At 42.9% G+C, this 22,481-nt stretch overlaps 1 protein-coding gene across 2 annotated transcripts in view; it reads left to right on the top strand.

The window, feature by feature from the left end:
* The window catches only part of GTF3C1 (general transcription factor IIIC subunit 1), a 1,956,011-nt gene that overhangs the window by 401,855 nt on the left and 1,531,675 nt on the right, over positions 1 to 22,481 (top strand). For both annotated transcript variants that reach the window (XM_085632176.1, XM_085632175.1), the window contains exon 9: positions 17,897 to 18,224. In XM_085632176.1, coding sequence (XP_085488302.1) covers positions 17,897 to 18,224 — 328 coding nt within the window. The remainder of the gene's footprint in view (positions 1 to 17,896; positions 18,225 to 22,481) is intronic.

Genomic DNA, 22,481 nt, shown 5'->3' with positions numbered 1-22,481 from the left:
TCGAGAATTCTTCCCACGGTATGGTATGCCCCGAGTCGTGTACTCAGATAATGGCCAGCCGTTCTCATCCGAGCTAATGAAACACGTTTCACTTCTGTTAGGCTATCAATGGAAATTCCACTGTGTCCGACATCCCGAGGCAGCAGGTCTCGTGGAGCGTCATAATCAAACTCTGAAAATTAGATTGTCCAAAATCTGTAGAGACAAAGGTGTCGACTGGATAGTAGCCTTACCAGTTGCGCTCTTTTACATGAGAATGGTAGCACATTCTCGAACAGGGCTATCCCCGTATGAGGTGATCTTCGGTAGGCCACCAAATATGTGGGGGACGCCTATACCTCGTAAAATAACTGATGTTGATTGTAATATGCTGACAGTTTACCTGGCTTCCTTGATGTCTGCACTACAATCTTGCCGTTCACAGGTAGCTGCAGCCTTTGCCGACAACACCGAGGTAAAGCCTCATGAAGTGGTTCCAGGTGACCTGGTGCTTGTGAGAATCTTCGACAGGAGGAGCCCGTTGGAGCCTCGCTGGCAACAACCGAAACTCGTTTTACTGACCACGAGGACAGCCGTGAAGATTGAGGGTCGCAAAGGGTGGCTGCACTCGAGCCATATCAAGAAATTTCATGGACTACCATCGGATTTAAACGTTCAGCCCTGCATTCCCTCACCGACTGACTCAAAACTCCCCCTGGTTGAAAAGACTGAGAGCGAGAACTATAAACTGAAACTAAGGTCTAGCAAGTCAGACAATTTGATTGTTTAAGTCCTCTCCAAGGTGAATCGGTTGAATTTGTCTCTGACATGTATCCTCTAGACCGAAATAGAGAGAGAAATAGACAGAAACAGCTCAAGAAACATGCGTATTATAAATCACTTCGTAGTCACTGTATAGTGACATTATTAATTATGTTTTTTCTAAGTCTTCTGATCATTGTCGCAAGTGTACTATTACACATGTATTATCCTATTTTCAAGCGTGCTTACAATGTTACAGCCGAACATTCTTTTAGTGAATTACCTCCACATGAGTTGTCCTATAGATTTGCGCTGCGCAACAACACATTCATTAGTATGTTACATCATTCCCATCAGACCAGTAACGCTACCAATTGTTGGATATGTGGCCGACTCCCTCCCTATCAGAAATACAAAGGAGTTCTGCCTCTCTTTCCATATCCGTTTACACACAATGGTTCCTGTGGAGCATGGTTTAGTTTAATTAATTCTTTAGCTTCAAACACTGTAGTATACCAGAGCAACTGGGTATGGGGAAATCTGAACTTAGTTTTGCTTAAAGCCTGTTATCCTAACAAGGAGGGACTTCCCAAAAGAACAGGAACTGACCTAGAAAATGAAGTATATGGATTAGGTAATTTTACACTTAACCTCATGATTCTAAATGTTGAATCTGAAGCTACACTAGTCTTGCCTGCTATGTCCGTATTACCAGTCAAAGGTGAATTCTGTGTAAGAAAGAATGGTTCCGTACACCTGGGTCATAGTAAATGTAGTACTGTGTTCGAATTCAGTGATAAAGGCAAGTCTACATTTAGAGCTTCCCGTCACTCCTACTTCATCTGTGGTCACACCGCATATATACGCCTACCCCTAGATTGGGATGGTACCTGTTACATTGCATTCCTTCTGCCACCTGTTTTCCTAGCCCCACCTGATTATCATAGAAATAGCAATCTAGTACACCATAGACCCCAGAGAGATACCCCGATTGTTGACTACACCGAAACAGCATGGGAACAATATACCGACTTCAATAAAGGTCTCTTTCCTTACATAGGTGTTGTCTCAAACAGTAAACTAATACGTAGATTAACCAGAACCCTCGAAGCAGTAGTGAATGAAACTACCTCTGCCCTAGGCAACTTAACAGAGGAGCAGTCTGCGATGCGGATTGTTGTTCTCCAAAATCGTCTTGTCCTTGACGTCATCCTAGCAGATAGGGGCGGAGCTTGTAGGGTCATCGGATCAAGTTGCTGTGTTTTCATCCCAGAAAACGCGCCATCCGTATATAAAGCCATAACTCGTCTTCACAAGATTGCAAATCAGATACATCAGAATGCAGGCACCTGGACATGGTCCGGTTGGTTCTGGAGCGTGTTGTCAGCCTGGGGATGGAAGGTCCTATCCTTCCTAGGTATTGGCCTTCTCATAATATTCAGTTGCTGCCTATGTCTACAATGTGGACCAGCGATTTGCGGCCTGTGTGCCACATCGTGTATTCCACGTTCAAGTTTTCGTTCAAGATCCCGGAAGAAGAAAGAAGAGCAAATGATGTTACATGAACAGATTGATGGATTCCTGAAGATCGATATTTCATGAGGGTCCGTAGGGGACAAGGAGGGAATGAGGAAATATGAATTTTCATGGTCAATTGTGTCCCCTATCTAGACCCCAACGGCTCCATGTACATGCTACAAGTACATGTATGTTCCCTCCACTTCAAGCTATGAAGACGCAAATACAATTGTGTCCAACATTAATATGTACTCTTTCATATCTGCCATGAATGGGCCAGATATTCCGTTCCTAAGTATGCCTTGCCACCGTCTTTATATGGTATACTTTTCACGTTTTCCAGCTCTGGCAAGGTAGGCCCTGAATTCTGCCATCGAGCTTTTTCCTGCCTCTGCCTCTGAATGCTCCAGCCTGGACCTGCATCTGTATCCATGAACTTTGTCTTATTTCCTGCGCGGCTAACGGTGCCTGACGCGGCCTGTTGCCTGCCAAAAACTGTATTCAGCCTTCAAGTTATCTGCTCCGCTCCTCATCCAATGCATTCCTGTCTAGTAGTTTAGGTAAACATCCTTCCAGCTACCGAGCAAAGGGCCCGGCCTCACTGTCTTTATGCAAGTAATTCATAGTCCCTGTTACCATGGAAGGCCCATGCCCCCCTCGCATCTCATGTAGACACTTAGACGCTTGTACACGCACTAGCAGTCAGTATAGAATAGGATTTGTCCGAGAAGACCTTTCCTTCTAGATAATATAGTTCTTTAAACACAAGATATTAGATATGATTTAGGACTAGGTTGTCCTGACACCCCAGACTTCTGTCTCCCCATGTAGAGCTAAATGTCAAAGTTCCCTTCACCCTCTAGTTACACGTCAATCACACGTCATGCGGCTGCGCACGCATCTCTGCCATGCATTTTTGCTGACTTTGCAGGATTCTCTTATGGATCCACCCACCTGTGACATCATTTTAAATGACGTTTCTAGTATACGCCCTTATGCACGCCTATTATTACGCCTTTTTCATTACGTATGTGTATTCTTATCTGTATTATCAGCTGTTACGCCTCCTGCATCTGTCTTACTGTAATGCATTTCATATATATATTATTACTTGTCTATAATGTATTGCTGATCCCTTCCTGAACCTTCGTGGTGACGGAACTCGATTGCCTGGTTCGAACCATCATTCCTTTGTAAGGAATAAAGTCCTTTTAGAACCTCTAATACCACGGATTCTGCCTCTTATTTTACTGAGTTATTCTTATTGTATTTTACCGCATAAAAAATAGTACAGGTAATTTAAATATTTACCACAAGTGTGCCGGCTTTATGTAGGCGAATGGTATATAATGATGATACACTTTAATAAAAAAAAAAGGGTATATAATAATGTGCTAAGATATGTAGTATGATACTCCTCATCGGTCGATAGTAATGAGACACAACTAAAATAGTGTGTCTGAAAATATTAATAAGATGACTATGTAGCTCTGAAAAAACGGAAATACGTCGTAAATAAGGAGAAGAGATAAAAAAAAATGTTATACCGTTTTTTTCAATATCCCCAAATTATGAGGCGTTTCAAAAGAAATGAGAGATATACCGAATGTCACAATGTCCTTTCTATGTACTGCGTTTAGAGACGTGATACATAATATTATAGTATATCTCTGAAGTGCTAGTATTATTACTACTAAAATCCATAATTCCGATGTTGCTCAATATACAGAGCGAATATAGGTTCAAAATGCTGAGAGTGTAATCACTGACTCATGAATGTCTGTGGATCTAATCAGTCTGTGTTTTTTGTGATACTGCATAAACAAAAGGATGTTATCATTACTCCAAATGTGAGTTTCTCCCAATTAATACCAGTTTTTGAGTGAAATGTGTAGTGATGTTAGGATGTTCATGTATAAACCATCTGGTGATGTGATGCCATACCCTACATTATATGAAACAAGACATATCCAGTCTATCATTCAATCCCTTTGGAATCATTGTATCCAGATATTTTATCCAATATACTTCTCTTTGTAGTAATTTAAGGTGATTGTTAACTCCTGGTTGGATTTTGATTTGTTCAATTATCTGGAATCTGAGTTGGGAGATTGAATGGTTGGCCTCTATCCAATGAGTCGCTAGTGCTGAATTTGGGCTTTTGGTTCTTATACGACTTTTATGTTCTGTAAGACGAATTTTGATTTTCCGTTCTGTTTTCCCGATATAGATTTTTTCACATGGGCATTTGATGCCATGTATAACATTATTGGTGTTGCAATTACTTGTATGTCTCAATGGTATTGCTTTGCCTGTTAAGGGGTGTATCAAAACATTTCCCAAGATGACATTATTACAATGTGAGCAGTTTAAGCATTTTAAAGTGCCTTTGGGTGGTGTTTGGATAACTCGGTTGTCTGTTTTGGCCAGTAGTTCACGCAGGTTTTCCCCTCTGGTGTAGGCATGTAATGGGGGTTCTTGAAATATTTTGTTGAAATCTGGTTCATGAGCCAAAATTTCCCATCTTGTGTTAATTATTCTCTTTATGTCTGGGGAACTTGTTGTGTATTTGGATACAAATACTATGTTGTTCGTTTTCATTGTCGAAGTGGTGGTGAGAAGTTCCCTGCGGTTTTTCATGGCTGCTCTCTGTGCACATTCTTGTAAAGTCTTTTTCGGATAGCCTCTTTGTTGGTACCTTTGTTTATGTTCTTCTATTTTGTCATTACTCACTTGAGGATTCGAGCAGATACGTTTGATCCTAATGAATTGAGAATACGGAAGGTTTCTGATGAGACTTCTGGGATGAAAACTGGAGTGGTCTAAAGCATTGTTGCGGTCCGTGGGTTTTGTATATATTGAAGTTTCAAGTCGTTTGCCTTCAAGTGGTTTGAAGATTGTGACGTCAAGATATCCGATGTATTGTTCATGAATTTTGTAGGTAACTTGAATCCTAGGATCATATGAGTTGATAGTCATAATCATGTGTTCTAATTTTTCCCGTGTTTCCTTCCAAATTAAAAAAATGTCATCTATGAAACGACAGTATAGTTGAATGTTGGTCCACCAGGAGGGGTTGCTCATAATGTACCTATGTTCGAAAGATGCCATAAAAATATTGGCATACGCCGGAGCCCCCGAAAAACCCGTGGAGGTTCCTGAGAGTTTGGCGTAATATGTTTTATCCCACTTGAAGTAGCTGTGATGTAAACAGAAATGCAGAAGTTGCAGAAGAAATATCTTTTCAACATCGAGTTCATCAAGTTGTAACAATGCCCACTCGACTGCTTCCATTCCTGCCATATGTGGTATTGACGTGTACAAGGCCACCACGTCGATTGTACAAAGTAACCAAGATGGTTGTATATCAGATTGTATGCTTTCCAATTTGTTGAGGAAATCTGTGGTGTCTTTGACATATGATGTCCAGTTTTGTACAAATTTTTGAAGGTAATGATCAAGATATCTGCCAATTGGATCAAACAGTGAGCCACATCCAGATATGATGGGTCTAAATGGTGGATTCATCAAATCTTTGTGAATCTTTGGTATCATGTACAGATAAGGTCTCCGTGGGTTTAAGGTGGTAAGAAATTGTTTAGTGGGTTCGTCAATCCAATCAGTGATTAATCCTTTTTGTAAGATGTTTTGCAGGATGCCTAATAATTCCATTGTTGGGTCAGTAGGTAAAGAAAGGTAAGTGTATATCAGGGTCCAATCCATGCCGATTAACTTGTTGTTGATAAAATGTTGTGTCCATAATAACTATAGCTCCCCCCTTGTCTGCTGGTTGGATGGTGATTTCAGGATTATTAGCTATAGCTTTGATGATGGTTCTGCCCTGTTTAGTCAAATTCTGATGTTTATTTTTACTCAAGTCCAGAGCTTTTATGTCTTTTTTGACCATTATCTCAAAAGTGTCAAGCATTTTATGCGAGACTGGCGCCTGGAAAGTACTTTTAGGTTTGAATTTCACTGGTACTTCTGATGGTTGGAATGATTCTTTGTTGACAATGTTGGTGAAAAAATGTCTTAACCGTAATGTGCGCATAAATTTAAATAAAGTTATGTCAATTTCCATTCTGTTTGTGGAGTAAGTGGGCACAAAAGAAAGACCTTTGTTGAAAACTTTTTTTTGGTGAGACGTAAGATTTACAGAAGAGATGTTGACTATTAAGGTATGTTCTTCCCGCTGCGCAGCGATTTGCCTGCCCTTTCCTCTCCTGGTCGGTCGATTGTACTTGGTATCCCTTTTTGTGTTACTGGTGGTAAGCCTTGATCTGGGGCCTGCGCTAAAAAAGACACCGCCCTGGTTGTTTGTATCTGTTCAATGGATTCTGTGGTTGGTTGCGATGAGCTGGCAGTTGGTGTTCCTGGTTGAATTGGAGTTCTGCTGGTGGAGATGTCTTTGTCAGTCACAAGACTTTCATCAGAAGAATGGGTCATGGGTTTGCGTTGTTCAAATCTTTTTCGAGCATACATTTCTGCCCACGTGTAGACTTCGTTTAATTTATAGTCTATTGTGTCCCTCTTATATTTCCTCAGTTTGCCCTCTTAGAGTTCTTTGCTATATTTGTCCAATTTTTGGTTTAATCCCTCTAAGTTGATTTTCCATGTGTCATGTTCCATCCTTAATTGAAGTTCTCCTTTTAGAGTTATGATTTCATCCTCCAGTTCTCGTATCAATTTCGATAGTTCCTCAATAATCAGTAGAATAAGATCCAGTGAGCATTTATTTAAGATGGAGTACCATTTGTCCATGAAAGCCGGATTTAAATGAAATCGAAATAGCATGGGTTTGATTGCCGAAGTCCTCTAGGTATACGCTTTGCCTTATGATACTGCACCAAGGTTGATTCATGTAGTTGTTGATTTAATTGTCTCCTTGTTATATATTCCAGTTGTTTTAATTGCTGTGATATTGAGCCCCCATGAGTGTCCATAATTTTAACTTCTTGGATTAGAGCGTATATTTCTGTTGCTTGATCTGATGTGTAAGAGGTAGCGAAGGCAGAGTCTCAGGGCCCATCGATATGTAGAATAGCTTCCGTCGGAATAGCAGGGGCATTAAGGGGGGCCTAGTGAGCAACAAGAGTCAAGCTAGGTGCCTCCTGCATGGCAACCAGAACGCCAGGGGAAAGGAAGCTACGTCGAGCCTCAACAGCGGGCCGATCCGCAGCAGGAGCAGTGCACAGATGGAGGCATATCCCGAAGCGCCTGCGAGTAGGCAGCCGAGCCGCCTGCCTCTGCAGCCCTGGGGCAGAGTAGTAGTGCGGTATAAGAGATGGAGAGGCAGCCGAGAGGTATGGGGGGCCGGCGGCAGAAGCCGATGCCACAGGCAGCAGAAAGTGAGGTGATATTAAAGCTATAAAAGCTATAAAACAGAGTTATACGAGCGTGCTACACTCACAGGGATTGGTTTGGTAAAAGACAACAGGCTCACCGGAATCTAAGGTTTTCTGTGTTAGACGGTGGTCTAGTAAGAGGTCACGCACGCCTCACATTTGCAGTTCGCTCTGATGTCCTGCGCACTAGTACCTCGGCCGGGTGACGTAAGACGTGTCTGTAGTCGTCAGTGAGCGACTCAGCGGCGCCGCAGGCTGGAATTTTCCAGCAGGCTATTACATTGTAGCAGCAGTACACAACTTGATTAACTGTTTACTGATGCTGTACTCATGCTGGTGGCAGCGCCCAGACCGGCAAGTCTGAGGTGAGCTGAGCTGCAGAGCCGGCGCAGGTGTGACAGGCGCGCGCGTGCTAGCAGCCTGGAGTGGCCAGGTACTCAGCGCTGCTGGTACAGGCAGCAGAGAGTCAGTACTGTGGTATTAAAATGCGTGACAATGCATTTCAGTGCGGTGATGTGGAACACCATACTGAAATGCGTTAAGAGTTCCGCCTGATGCGTGATACTTAGCAAGCCTGAGTTGGGACCCTTGATGAAGTAAGTACCTTGTGGTGCTTGACACTACATTGAGCCTTTAAACCTTAAAAATATAATCACTTCTATGTACTAGGGAATCTTTCCAAACACCTTTGAATATTTTGACTTTTACTTGCCAAAATTGTTTATTCACCCTCCTTCTATGGCTTGACCACTGGCCAACCCACTCTTTCCCCCTGAGGGGATATTTACCTCCATCATACTGGGTGAGTGTTTGCTATAATAGCATTAAACGTTCATTTTGTAACAGATGTTTTTCTTCAGGTATATTCGCATTACCCAAATCAGTACCCTAGGTGGTGTTATAATTATAAGTGATAGTCTTGACATTTTTATGAGCACCGTACTCTAATCCCGAGAACCTTTACATAGTATGAGTGGTTTTTCACTTCTGATCTTTGTTAGAGGTGGTACTGTGGTGCACCACTACAGCGTCACAATCACTGGATTTAGATGCCAGTTGAGATGCATTTGTGTGAATATGAAACAGACACCAGTGAGTGAAATGTAAAACTAGCACTTTTTATAGCATGTGAAAAAAGCACGCGGGAGGAGAGATTTACGTGTCAACTACAACAATAACACAATGGCAATCATCCTCATGTGGTCCATATTTTAATTTACGGGAATAACCCAGAGTAGCAAGTATTAGCACTGCCTGTGCATGCTTTTGAGTGTAATTGAATACAGCACAAATAAGACATTAATTATGTCTTTGGGGGAGTGATAGGATTACGAACCCACTCTGACGAAAGTTTAGGACCTTTCTGTCCATTAGTGTAGGGCTGAAACATCTTGGGGATTTAAAGTCAGAGGAACCTTACATCCTTAAAAAACCCTAATGTAATATACATTTGAAACCTTCCGATTTGCCCCACTAATAAAGTAATACCGTGGGAGTGGATGAGGAATTTTAATATTTAAAGTTACACCCCCTATTTAACTATTTTCATAAGAGCTCCCTGGAACATGGTTGAGCCCACCCTGACCTTTAGGAGTCCGACTGAACCTGATGGTGAAGCATGCCACTGTTGGAGTGGGTGAGGATTATATTAAACAAGCATTGGCATAGCAAATAGGTCTCGCTTTTATGACCTTATAAGTGTTTAGCCATGCAACAGTTAATGTTGCAGTAAGGATATTGTGCTGCATAACTAAATACTTATAAGGTTCCAAAGGCGAGACCTATTGGCTATGCCAATGCTTGTTTAATTTTAAAATGTTAGTCTGTATGATCCTTTAAAGGTTTTGGGCAGATTGTTGCTATTTCTAAATGTGGGTTGCTTTGGGAGGAACAACACACACTCGTTAAAGTACAGGGCAGACTGGAAAGAGGGGAGGGGTATGCTGGTAAGAGGTACAGTGCAGATATGCACCGCAAAGTAATGGGGGCACAGTAGGCTGGTGGTAAAGTTGATGCCAAGCTGCAGGCAGACTAAAGTGAAAGGGAAAAGTCCAAGGTAAGCTGGCGATGCAGAGGAAAAGAGCAGCGGCGGAAAATAGATACAGGACAGAGCCCAGGGTAAACACTGTATGGCAAGGTCGGGCAGTTTGGCAGTGCAGAGAATGAGGTGCAGGGCAGGTAGATGGGTTAAGGGAAAGTTGCGGGGCCGACAGTTTGGGGTTGTAATCTGAGACAGTCACTCAGAGGAAACCCGCAGAGAGGCAAACATGTGAGGCAGGAGGAAGAGAGCGCGAGTCAGAAAGAGAAAGACAGTCAGAAACGAAGAATTGGAGGGAGAAGGGCGGGTATGCGAGGCGAGAGGCAGGCAACAGGTAGACACGCCCGGGAGTTGTGTGCGTGTGCGCAAAAACGAAATAAAAAGTGACGCGGCCGTTAAAGTGAAAGTGATTGCGCGCTGTAAGGGTGCCGCGAGCTATGCACTTAATGAGCCATGACGGAAAGCCAGATGCGCGTAACTGCAAGCTTTAGGCCACAAGCAAAAGCATGTGGTCGGATTTTTAAAGCCCACTTACTAAATATCTCGCCAGGTCAGAGTATGCGCTGGCTCAGGCGAGACCTAAAAATGTTTTTTTCCCCTTTCCCCATTCACATAAGTGATGCATAAGTGTGGAAAATAACACCCTTTGCCTTGCACAGATGCTAGAACTCTAGAAAGGATACTTGTAGGTCAACTTATACATTGAACAGTAGCATAAAGGTTTAGGTCTACTTCTACCTTTGTGCAGTTTGCTTGTGTCCAAAGTATAGTGTTTTTTTCTCAACTGTAAATGTATGTGTACCAGTGCTTAACTTGAGCTGGAGGTTTCTGGTGCTCGGCACTGGCACTTAATCGTAAACACCGACACATATCTAGCAGGAACTCGTACCAAAGGAATTAGGTCGCTTTTCATGAGTACCAGTCAAGGACACATTCATTTTTGTAGGCACAGGAGATAGTCATTTGTCCAAAATCAAAGGATGTTGAGCCTACGCCAAGACTTGAACCTGGTTCTCCAACTCCAAAGTCTGCAGGTCTGGCTGTTAGGCCACATCCACTCCCCACTTGTAGGGTTTCGTGGTTAGTTCTGTTGTAGGCGGCACTAATAGGAGCAGTGGTCTGGTGAAAGCTGCCTCTTAACTAGAACCCCAGCACTTATTTTTTTCACAAATAAACAATTGCTGTGTTCAAACTGTTCTAATATAGTCACTGCCCACGATGAACTCTGTGCACCAATTGCATGTAGTTTGCTAGTAAGTGTTTGCTGTTATGTGTAACGTAAGCAACTTGTGTGTCTATGCTACGATGTGCTTTGGTATGTTGGTGTGCGTAGACTGTTGTGACAAACACATGCAGAGAATAATATTGGTGCACACATGTTTGCTAGCATATTTGTTCTTTCGTATGTAGTCAGTGCAATTTTCTTGTATATATGCAAAAACTGTTATGTGGGAGAGAGCAGGTTCTACAGGCCAATCTGAATGTTGCCCTCGTGAGTTAATCTGCTCTATGCACTTAGCTCTTCTCAGGGTATTCAATAGCATGTCATACCACAGTACCTGCTGGCTGTCATTGCTTAAAAAGTACACTAGCATAAGAACACAGTTCATGCTTGCTTTAGTTGCAAAAGAAATTGGGGCTTGCCATATTTAGAGGGGCTGGCAGGCCTCCCAACGAAACCCATTGATTAGCATTACTGTTATTTATTTGCGTGCTTCTTATTCAATGGCTTGCTTGTTATGGCCCCTATTCAGGAGCATAGCCTCTTCACTTGTGTCCTTCCAAGTGCTCACTTTTAAGCACCTACTTTTTTAGATCTTGCCTACACAGCACATGCACTATGCTGCTAGACATATTGTTTACAATTCAATAGGCTTATGACCTGTCCCTAGCATACCATTAGTTGTTTTCATTTTCACTCATTTGAATTCTCCAGATTTCTTAGCTCTCTTAGGCTTCCCTTGTGTTAGCTCCTCCTTGGAGCATGGACTAGGTACATGTGTTCTTAACTGTCTGTTCTTCCTTGTCTTTTTGGTGGGCCCTATTCTTTTATATTTTGTATGAGCTTTGGTATTATTCCTGGACATGCAATGTTCTTTTAAATATTTAACAAAGGCAATACGTTGTCTTATTTATGTTGATCGTGCCCCATCTTCTGTCTCTATCAACGCTTTAGTTACTGTCGGCGGCGTTCGACATGTTCAACCACTGCCAACTCCTGGAAAGAATCCAGGACATTGGCATTGGGTGGACAATTCTCCAGTGGATCACCTCCTTCCTGACGGATCGTACCCTAAAAATATAGATGAGTTATGGTGTGTCCGATAGGGGGTCCATAAGCTGTGGAGTCCTGCAAGGGTCTGCATTGTCCCCACTTCTGTTCAACATATATCTCAGACCACTAGTGAGGGATCTGGCCCAGATGGACTGCCAGGTATTCAACTACGCGGACGACACACAAATGATCCTACAAATAGAAAACACCCCACAAGCCCACACACGGGTGATAGCCATACTGACATTTGTGGTAAACTGGATGACGGCCAGTTCCCTCAAGACCAACCCCGACAAAATGGAGGTATTGGCCATCACTACGGACAGCAACCCATGGACCACCCAATATTAGCCACATGAGCTGGGAGACACTCTGTCTCTAGCTCCGGTGGTAAAAAGCCTGGGTATTAAAATAGTTGCCAAACACTCACTGTCCAACCAAGTATCAACCGTGTTCGGGACCGGTGTGGGTCTGCTTAGACAGTTGAGGAAACTATCACCCATCCTCTCTTTCTCCACCATGCGGACGGTGGTGGCCGCCTTGATCCTGTCACAACTTGATTATGGTAACTCACTTTACATTGGAATGCCAGACAAGTTGCTTGGCAAACTCCAGGTGGTGATGAATGATGCGGTTAGGCTGATTTTTAAGCTCCCCATATCCACCCGGGCCTCACCCTTACTGCAAAAATTGCACTGGCTTCCCATTAAACAGAGGGCTAGATTCAAGGGCCTCTGCATCACCCACAAGGCCCTGTATGGTCAGGCACCAAAGTACATCAAAGAACGCCTGGTGAAATACGTCCCTGGCCGCACCCTAAGGTCTTCCACAGAGGGCCTACTAACATGTCCATGGTTTAATTACACTACTAAAGGTAGACAAGCCTTTTCTGTCCTCATCCTGCAACTCTGAAATAGGCTGCCAGGCCATCTCCGCTCCGAAAGAGCCCTTCTCCCATTTAGGAAGAAACGTTACTCTTCACAGAAGCCTGGGCATAGCATTTAGCACTTAGAGACTTCACTCACTTCTGGGACTATAGCTAATCTTCTCGTAGCGCTTAGAGACCTGCCGGTATGAAGCGCCCTATAAATCACAATTAACAATAACAACAATAACTTACACCCAAAACTGTACTACTCTACGGCACTCTACTGTATGCCACCGCACTCTGACACTCCACTCTAATCCAATCTATTCTTTGCCTAAGTACTCTGTCACTTTGCTCCACTCTGCGCTACTCCCTACAGTGTCACTCTGTGGTAGCCCACGCCATTCCACAACACCACCTTACTCCACTCCACCTTACTCCACTCCACCTTACTCCACTCCTATCTATGCCACCCGTTCTCTACCATTCCACAGCACTCTGTTCCACTTAGCTCCACGCAGTGCTACTCTATGCTACTGCACTCCCCACAATGCCAAGATATGCCACTCTACTCTCATCTACACCGCTCTACACGCTGCTGCTAACTTTTAGCCATGCTAGGCAGCAGTCACGGTGCTATACAACATTGCTAAAAGAAGTAAGCTCAAAGCCATAGGCGACACCTACTGGCTTTGTCAACGCTTGATCATTTTCCTTGCGCACTCCACAAGCGTACATGTGCTTTCAAGTTGTTTCCTTCATGTGCTACTGCCCCATGTTCTGTTGCAAATATGTGCTTCCCCCCCCATGATCTGTGTTGCTGTGTCGCCTATTTGCTTCTATAGCCCTCACACTGCTTTCTCGTCTGTGTGCTTGCCCAGCTCCATATTGGTCTCTCTTGCGTATTTGCTTCTACCTGCTCCCCACGTTGCTCTATGTGTCATTGTCTTCCCCATCCGTCCCTCCCTGTGGCTGCTGCGCCCGTGTTGCTTCCATAAAAAGTTTGCATTTTTTCTTTTTTTTTACTGATCTAATTAATGTAAATATTCCAGGCCAGTCCACTATACTGACGAGCACACTAGCCTGGTGACTGACTGTTGTCCTTCATTCCTCAGTGAGATTGATTGACTCGGCAGGCCAATTAGTGTATGTTTGGACTTAAAACAGCCTCTGCCATCAGACCCTAGCCTGGTCCACATGTCAGAGGTTAGCATGCAGTCCGCTGCTCATATTTGTTCTTGCTCCCCCAAAGCCTCTCCCAAATCTAATTCAAATTGTGTCCTCTCAACCTGGACCTCCTAATAGTACTCTTCCGCTTATTGAAACTGGGATTCTCCACCCTTCCGTATCGGGAGAGGTATCGCTAAAACCTGAGCCCAACAAGAGGTTTCTCATCTCATGTGGCTGGTCTTGGGTCCTAGCTAGCATTGCCTGACAAACACGCTCATCGAAGACCATGATGTCTGTCCATTCCAAGAGACGTTGTCCTTGGAACAAACTCATAGGCTGGTTTTCTTAACGTTTTCATTCCTGAAATCCATAGTTAGAGCAACTGGTGGCCCAGTCACGTGGGTTAGTCTCTCTCAACTGTCATATTTGTCAACTTTGCATTGACTTGCCCGATATTTTGGCTATCAAACTTAATAGTAAGACCAAGCCTAGGGTAATCATTTTTAATGTTTACGTGACAGGGACCAGAGGAGGGGTGGCATCACACACCCTTCAAGTTCTAGAAAGTAATCTTGATCAGCGCTCTGATGAACAGCACCTTACATTGGTCCGTAATTTCAACACCACATTCGAGCCACTTGATAATGATGATATCCACCTAAGAAAAAGCGAGGATGTGGCCTGGGCCGTTACGGTTTTGAACATTTCTGCCAATCCACCTATGGTCACAAGTTACTGTCCAATTAAAGACCCTAACTTTGGAGTTTGGTCTTCGGGCTGCTAGTGGCCGCACAAAATCGGACTTTACAGGGGACCACTCATTCAAAAAGACCTCAGCATACCAGCAGAATAGATATTTTAATTGATCCAAGGCTATGGTCCTCTGCCATTGATATGTCCGTTTGAGAGGACCGAAAGTGACCATAATTACCTCTCTGTGTCTATGCAGGCGTTTTTACGCGACTTTCTTTCCTGTTCCCGTCCGTTCCTTCTTACTGGGGAGATTGCACTGACCTCGGACAAGCGCAGTTTAAAGAGAAGCCAAATAAATCGCTAGGACATCCTATCTACCCTTACTGCCGATCTTAATGACATCATGACAGGAATACAGGCCGGAAATCCAGTCGCCCCGGCCAATTGATCCTTACGCAGCCTTTTCTGATCGCATATCAGGGCACTTTTCTGTCCCAGGCACCACCAAAAAAGCGCGACATTCCCGAGGTAGGCTTGTGGTTTAACAAAGAATGCCGTATGCTCCAAGCTCCTTAGCCAGAGCCATGATTAACCAGAGACATGCCTTGCATCTCCCTGGCCAGAAAAGCATACAAAAAGGCCATCACGGTTGCCAAAAAAACTGGGACAAGCAGAGGTGGAGCGCCATCAACGATGCCTGTGCAGACAGAGACTTGACTTTATTCTGGCAGTTAGTTTCATGCAAACGTGTCTCGGCCGCGTCAAAACCTGGGAACAACGCTGCTCCCTCTGCTTGGGCCGATTATTTCCGCAGATTGCACACAGATGTTCCTCTAAGTACCGCCAATGATACCACTCTGGTCCTACCCTGCCCCTTCCACTCCTTGGTTTGCCTGAGATCGCGCTGCAGTCTAACTTTTGTCATCCCAGTAGCCAACGTCTTGGGTGCCATGTGGACACTTTGTTGAAAGGCACTCCCCCTCCTAATGTTATGCAGATTATTGTCTCATTTCTGTTCTCTCAATTTGTTTGTAAGTAATAGTAATTGACCTCCTTGTGCCATTTCTGTATCTTGTATTTGCTAGTTGATATTTTAACTTTTTACTGTATTAATTTTGTCATCTATTCATATGAATTGTGAATTCTTCTTGCTGAAATGCATAGTTGTATCTATTGATTTTGTACCTTATCTACATTTGTACTTTTATGGCCCTGGAGGGAGGACGAAATAGTTATTTGACTGTGTGACTGTGATCCAATCAGCTTTACCAGTGATTGAAACTTATTATTAAGATGTGAAGGTTCCCGAATGTAACAAAACAAAGGGGTGAACTTGGAACTCATACCTGGAATGGAATAAATGCAGAACTTTGATTGGTGGCTGGGAAAACACACGTTTTAAATGATGACTCAGTTTTCACTGGTAGTTGAAGAGAAGCAGAAATCGTAACTGTATCCGTGGCCATTTTAGTTACTGTGGGGCTATTTGGCCAGCAGAGCACATTAAGGGTATTTAGAAGTCCTGTAAGTGCCCAGCATACTACAAGACTTAAGGGACCCTGATGGGTTATTCACAGTTTAGCAGGTAGCTACCCTAGTTTTGAAGGCTTTTTGGCAGATGAGGTGAGGGCTTAATTGTCCTACTACCTCTTCCAGTTTTGTGAGGAGGAAGTTCTCATCCACCAGTGTGATATTATCTGCAATGTGATGTTGCTGCTCATGTGTAATAGAATGTTAAAAGATAATACATGGGATTCTGCGATCCCTGCATAAAACCGTTTTCTAATTTCCCAATTTCAGTAGACTTGTGATGCACCAATTGCCTCTAATAAAGATATGATGTAGCAGCTCAGCTGTAATAAACATATTAAATTTGAGTCCTGGCATCACAATGCCTGCTTCCAAAGCCAGCAGCCAATGGGAAAGATAGGACACAGACCATAACTAAAGCTGTGGTTTCAAACATGAAAGCAGAACATGTCTTTTCCTTCTTCTGGTTGTTTATCGATGAACATCGATAAGCTTAAAGGAGATATTTGTGGCAACATGTTTATTTTTCCACTCTTTGGTAGTTATAGGAAAGCTAGATTCTTTTTACAACTTATTCTGAGCTACAGCTTTTTTTTTAAATTAAAAACCCACTTATATTTTGTATATTCTAATGTATTTTTGCTACGATTTAATTGCATTTTTGGTGTTTTTTAATTGAATTTTACATTAGAGATGCTAATTGTATTCATCATGTTTACAAGCATCCTGTGTCTTTCAAGTTTATGGGAAGGATGATAGTGTGTCCATGTATGAGGTATAAAGTACCTCATAAAGTACAATATAAGAATATTGCAAGTCACCTTGGAGTTCCATGACCCTTTAAATTAACTCTGTATTCAGCTTTGATCCTCTATATGGCCATGCAATTCCTCCTTGACTCGCAATATTCAACTGTGTGGCATTAGGGGTACTTTGTCCTGTAGGTAGTGATGCAAAGCTCTTGTTACATGGCCATTTTGATGTCATGCAGAAGTTTTGTGAGAAAATAAACTAGGACCACTTACAGGGAGGTTATAAGCCATCACTATATGCAATCCTATTGTGCAAATTCATTTAGACCATATTCTCAGCAGTGTTAAACTTATTTAACCTACACACTTATTATTGGTACAGGAACCATTGAGTACTGCAGTTCTTTAATTCTGTTGATTTTATTTTTAAATCCTATTCAGTACATTAGGGAAAAACAGATATTGAAGGAGTGGTGATCGTCTAAGTAAAGAAAGGGCAGGATTTCTTAGTCTCTAGTTTCACTGGTAGAAAGCCTTTTGATTAAGTATTTTAAAATGCCTCCTACCTTCAGTAGAATTGGTATGAGAAACTGTTGCAAGTATTCTTTTTTGACACAGTGCTTTGGTGTTGGCCAATTATTTGATTACACCATCTCATCCACTTACTAAATATTAGATTGGGTAATCCAAAAAAGTTTACTATTTTAATAACTTGTTGATACTTTTTTGTGAATTCATATGTTTATTCTGGTATTTTTACCTTTGTTTGATATGTTATTTGCTCTTACAAGTAATATACCGGTTCTTGTATAAAGCTTGCTTACTTTGATTATCAGGATTGCACTATAATACTGCAACAAAATGCATTTTTGAAACTATCTTTGTGATGCTTTGTTGATCTGTACCTTAAAAAAATGATGAGCAGTATGTACTTTACAAACAACCTTGTTTCTCCTTTGTTAACAGGGATTTATGGAAGATGAAGGTCGTCAACGGACAACGAAATATGTTTCTCAAGTTTATGTGGAAAAGAGTGACTTGAGTCTGCAATTTGAAAAGGAGAAAGCAAGAAGTGCGCAGTTGGCAACTGTTGCACGTCCTTCAGAAGATTCTATGTTTCTTGATAAATCCTTGTCAATTGAAGATCCACCCTCTGAAGAAAATTACTACTTCCTTTCAGAGTCTGATATTGAAGATGAAATGGCCGAAGCCAACAAGAACCTTGGAAGACCTAAAGAGAACAGCATATGTGATCAAAAACCCGATGTTGAATGTGTGCATGAACCAACAAAAGGTAATAATACTGAATATGTAAGGTACACCAATGAAAGGAATCCGAAAACATTGCCTTGTTTAACCTCTTTTCATGCAGAAGCCTTCCGTTGTCAATGCAGTATGGAGTTGCTAATATATGGCAGTGTGGAGAGATTCATCAGAGAAGCTTCACTGACTCAATATAGCTCCTCTTTTTCAGACATACTCTCCAATAAAATGTTGCACTTCAATTGCAATATTGATGACGACTGCTTCGTGTACCCGTACCAAAGTAATGTCTGAATCATAAACATCAAGCTGTTAGCATGTTTTGATGCTCATACCCATGCTTTGCATACTCTTGCCTACTAATGTTGGGTACAAACATTTGCAACTTGTTCTTCTTCAAAGAGGTTTTGAGTCAACATCTCATTTGGGACCTTTGATGCCAGTCGTCGAGGGGTCTACATTTGCGATGGAAGTACTGTTCACCAGACTAGCGACCATGTAGAACTCGAATTAAAATGCATCAAAGCAACTTTCTTTATCAGGTAGTGTTGAGAATGACTGGTTGTTGTTATAGAGAAGGCTCCTTCCAGTTCCGCCCTAAATGTAGTTTGAATTTTTCCTGGTCTGTCCTGCATAGATTCTGTAACCTTTGCATTTCTCCAGCCCATGAAGAGTTGACCTGCTCGGCGTGTTAGACCTTCAAGTGCAAGAAGACCTTCCACTACTGACCTGAGTTCCACTGGGCACATCTCAAAATGCAGCGTCAAGGCTCACCCAAGACGCTGGAACCGTTCATACCTCAGGACTTCACTGGCACCAAAGGAGAAGTGTAGGAGGCTGGCTCAGTGTATAGTGTCCGCCTATGGTGAGGCACTGTGCACAGAGTCCAGGCAACCCTTAGTGATAGTAATTCAAATATAGCATAAGGCGCACCATATGCAAATTGAATTATTTCAATTAGAATAACCAAACAGTCCAATATGATTTTCAAAAGTGCGTGAAAGTCTTCTTTTTATTCTGTCAAAAATTAATGTATGAAAGGTATATACAGCAGATAACAGCCAACGTGTTTCGTCACACCACCCTTGCTTTGCGGTCAGTGGACACTGCATGCCTACTGGGACGTTACTCCCACTCCTTGTGGGAAATGGTTGCACAAGTGCTGCCACAGGTCCTGGAGGAGGCCTAGAGCGCTTTAAGGACTCAAGGGCTACGGCCTTTACCTGGACGAAACTCTGCTACAGAAACCAAGTACTTCTACTATCTACACTACGTTTGATGACCGGAGAATCTCCCTTGGAGTAAAGGAGTTACTCCCCTGCAAGGCAGGCACCAAAGACGCATCTGACCGGTTTGCATCTACGCAGCTCCTGAAGGACTCAGAAGATTTTGTCACACAGGAGGTAGGTTCCTAAGCTTCCCCGAGGCCGACCAGTGCTCTCAGCAAACCTGAGACCCGCAGCACTCGTGGGGACCGTGCAACCTGGACACCGTGCACATTTGCAGCAGCATATGCTTTTTGGCGATCCCTGAGGCTGTGCTTTGGGCTACTTATAGTCCAGACCCTGAGCAGTGATTCCACCGAAGATTACTGGCCTATACTCCACAAGTGTTCCGTGGGCTGGTATTTTGTGATTCCTCTCGAAGTCCCTTCGCGAACCCTGGTCCGTCGACCTGTGGGTCCCTGAGAAGGGTACGTTAACTTTCAGTGGGCTTTCCTGGTTGCTCCAGACGTGCCCTGACTCTCCATCGCTTGGGAAGTCTACAGGACCTTGCTGGTCCACACCAAAGCATCTTTTCTCTGACCGTATGTGTTGCAGTTGCCAAGGCTTGCTGGTCTCCAATCCGGGCACTGACCCCCCAGCACTCGACATCCTTCGTTAGACAGCTCGCCTGCGGACTTTGGTCGTCGTTGACATCTCCTGGTCCCCATGGCTGCAGAGTCAAGCTTCACCTCTTCTCACCTGAAACACCCGAAATCGGTGGGCATTCGTCTACCAAACCCCTGGTCACTCGCAAGTGACCCAGACTCTGTCCCCTCTGCTTTCAGGTCCTTCTCAGCTCCGATCCAGGCTTGGATTACACCGGACACTTTTCCTCTTCACGGCACCAACACTTTGCAGCATCCGCCATTGAAAACGACGAACATTCCCGACACCATTTGACACCTATGCACCCGGCTTCCCTGGGTTAGGTAACACTAGAACGCCGGTGCTCACAGGGGTGCTGGCCTTAGAACCTTCTAAGTTTGAAAGGATTTGCTCAAAGTCCTCTCCTAAGTGTCCTTAATCTTTAAAATTCCAACCGCGACTTTCCCATACGATTGTACGGAGCTCGCGGCTGTGTTCTCACACTGCACGCGTCCCCCGTGGGTCCCCTGTGTCACTACCTTGAGTGGTTCCTTAGGGTCCCAGCGATTCTACGTGCTCTAGGCACTGTGTCTAATCAAGTCGTGGTTGTTATACCACTTTCTTAATATATGATTTTTTCTCCCCCTGGGCCCACTGTGTATTGTGCTATTCACTGTCGTTCTAGTGCTTTATTATTGTGCATCTTGTTCTCTAATCTCATAACGTGGTTAGTAGAGAGTGTTTAGTAATAAATACATATATTTTACATATATACCTTGTGTGGTTCTCCTTACATTTGGTCATTCAAGAGGTTATAATCTGGTAAACCAAGCTGCTTTACATTCCTTCGAGACTTAGCCTGAAGGCTGCTCTCCTTAGCTACCACTAGGATAGCTTTCAATAAAGGTTGTCTTTAACCTAATCATCAATAAGGGTCGTTTGGACTGGTACAAGGTGCCCAATATAACTGGTGGACAGCATGTACCAGGCCAACTTCTCCCAAGTTGTTTTATGCCTTGTAGTCTTATTTTTTAAGATGCATACTTTTGGAAGATCCCTTTGAGACTGTTGTTATCTGGTTTGCCTTGAGACTGGCAGAGTGGCCTCTGGAGTAGGTCTCCTAAAATTCTCACAAACCGGTGGAGAACGAGGTGTGACAGGCGCTTCTGATCATTCCTCAAGTTGGGCCAGCATTGCCAGAGGATCTGCTTGCCGTCTTTGTGCAAGATGTGCTTGACATAGCTAAACAAATATTCTGCTGTAACTCGGATTCCACAGATTCAGTTGTCTGGGCTGTAGAACACATTATTGCCATTGGCTGACAAGCCCTGTTGCCATTTATGGGATTTTGCAGTGACATTCAGGCGTACTTGGTCGACAAAGCTGATTTTCCCTTGGAAAGGGTTAAAATCAGTAAGGTAATGGTGCACTCCCTTGGTCTGGGCTCGCCAACACCCATATAACCAAGCATCATCACCACCTCAATTAGTACATTATCAGTTGTCTCAATATGTGGCTTGTATGATTTGGAACCTGGTTCATTCATGAAGATCCAGCCTTAAACCCCAGTTTCTCTGTGGAACAATGGGGTATCCAAATGTATTAACATGGTTGGATTTGAAAGTGGTTTAAAAACTAAATCAAAGTTTTTGGCATGGGTTGAGGATTAACTTATTTGTGATTTTGTGTATCTTGGTGATCAGTAATGTGCTGCAACGTTCATGCAGAATAGTCCACATCATGATCTAGTAAGAATGTACCCAGTGCTGAAACAAAAGCATTCTGTTCATTGGAGTTATTCTGTAGCATTGTAACTGTCGGATAAAGGCGAGGATGTGATTATTCTAGTAATGTAATCATATAAGAAGCATTCAGGCAATTAAATGCTCTCTTAAACTTACTGAAAATCCAACTATCTCCAAATGAAAATTAATTCTTTAATCAAGCAGTGGATTACAGATGAAATTACCAACTGAGAAAAAGGGAAGGTTTTTAGGGTGTTAATATTAAATAGTCCCCGCCCTTTACATTCTGCCTAAAACTCGTAAATCATTGCCTGCTCCAACTGGTAGACCAATCATTAACTGGATTTGTAGCCATGATAAAATTGTCTCTAAATATGTAGGCTGATGTTTCATTGCTTATGTTAAATCCTTCCCAACTTTTGTAAATGTGATGTGATTTGCAAATTAGAATGACTTCCCATTCAAGATGTTCTGTTAGTCACATAGACATATGTTCCCTGTATATATCAGACATCTGGATAGTATACCTTAAAAATATTTTCTTTCTGATTGTTAGGCATCCGTATCTCAATTCAATCTATTCTTGGATTTAACACTATTTAGCCTTGCTTTTTTTTTAAATGAAGGAAACTTATTTACAATGAAGGGGTACTGCACGGAGTACTTCCGTTTCCCCTTAATATACAAATTTGA

The sequence above is a fragment of the Triturus cristatus genome, chromosome 10 (assembly GCF_964204655.1).
Source record: "Triturus cristatus chromosome 10, aTriCri1.1, whole genome shotgun sequence".
NCBI classification, from domain to species: domain Eukaryota; kingdom Metazoa; phylum Chordata; class Amphibia; order Caudata; family Salamandridae; genus Triturus; species Triturus cristatus.
Note: the sequence above shows the minus strand (reverse complement) of the source record. Positions and strands in the feature narration are given on the sequence as shown.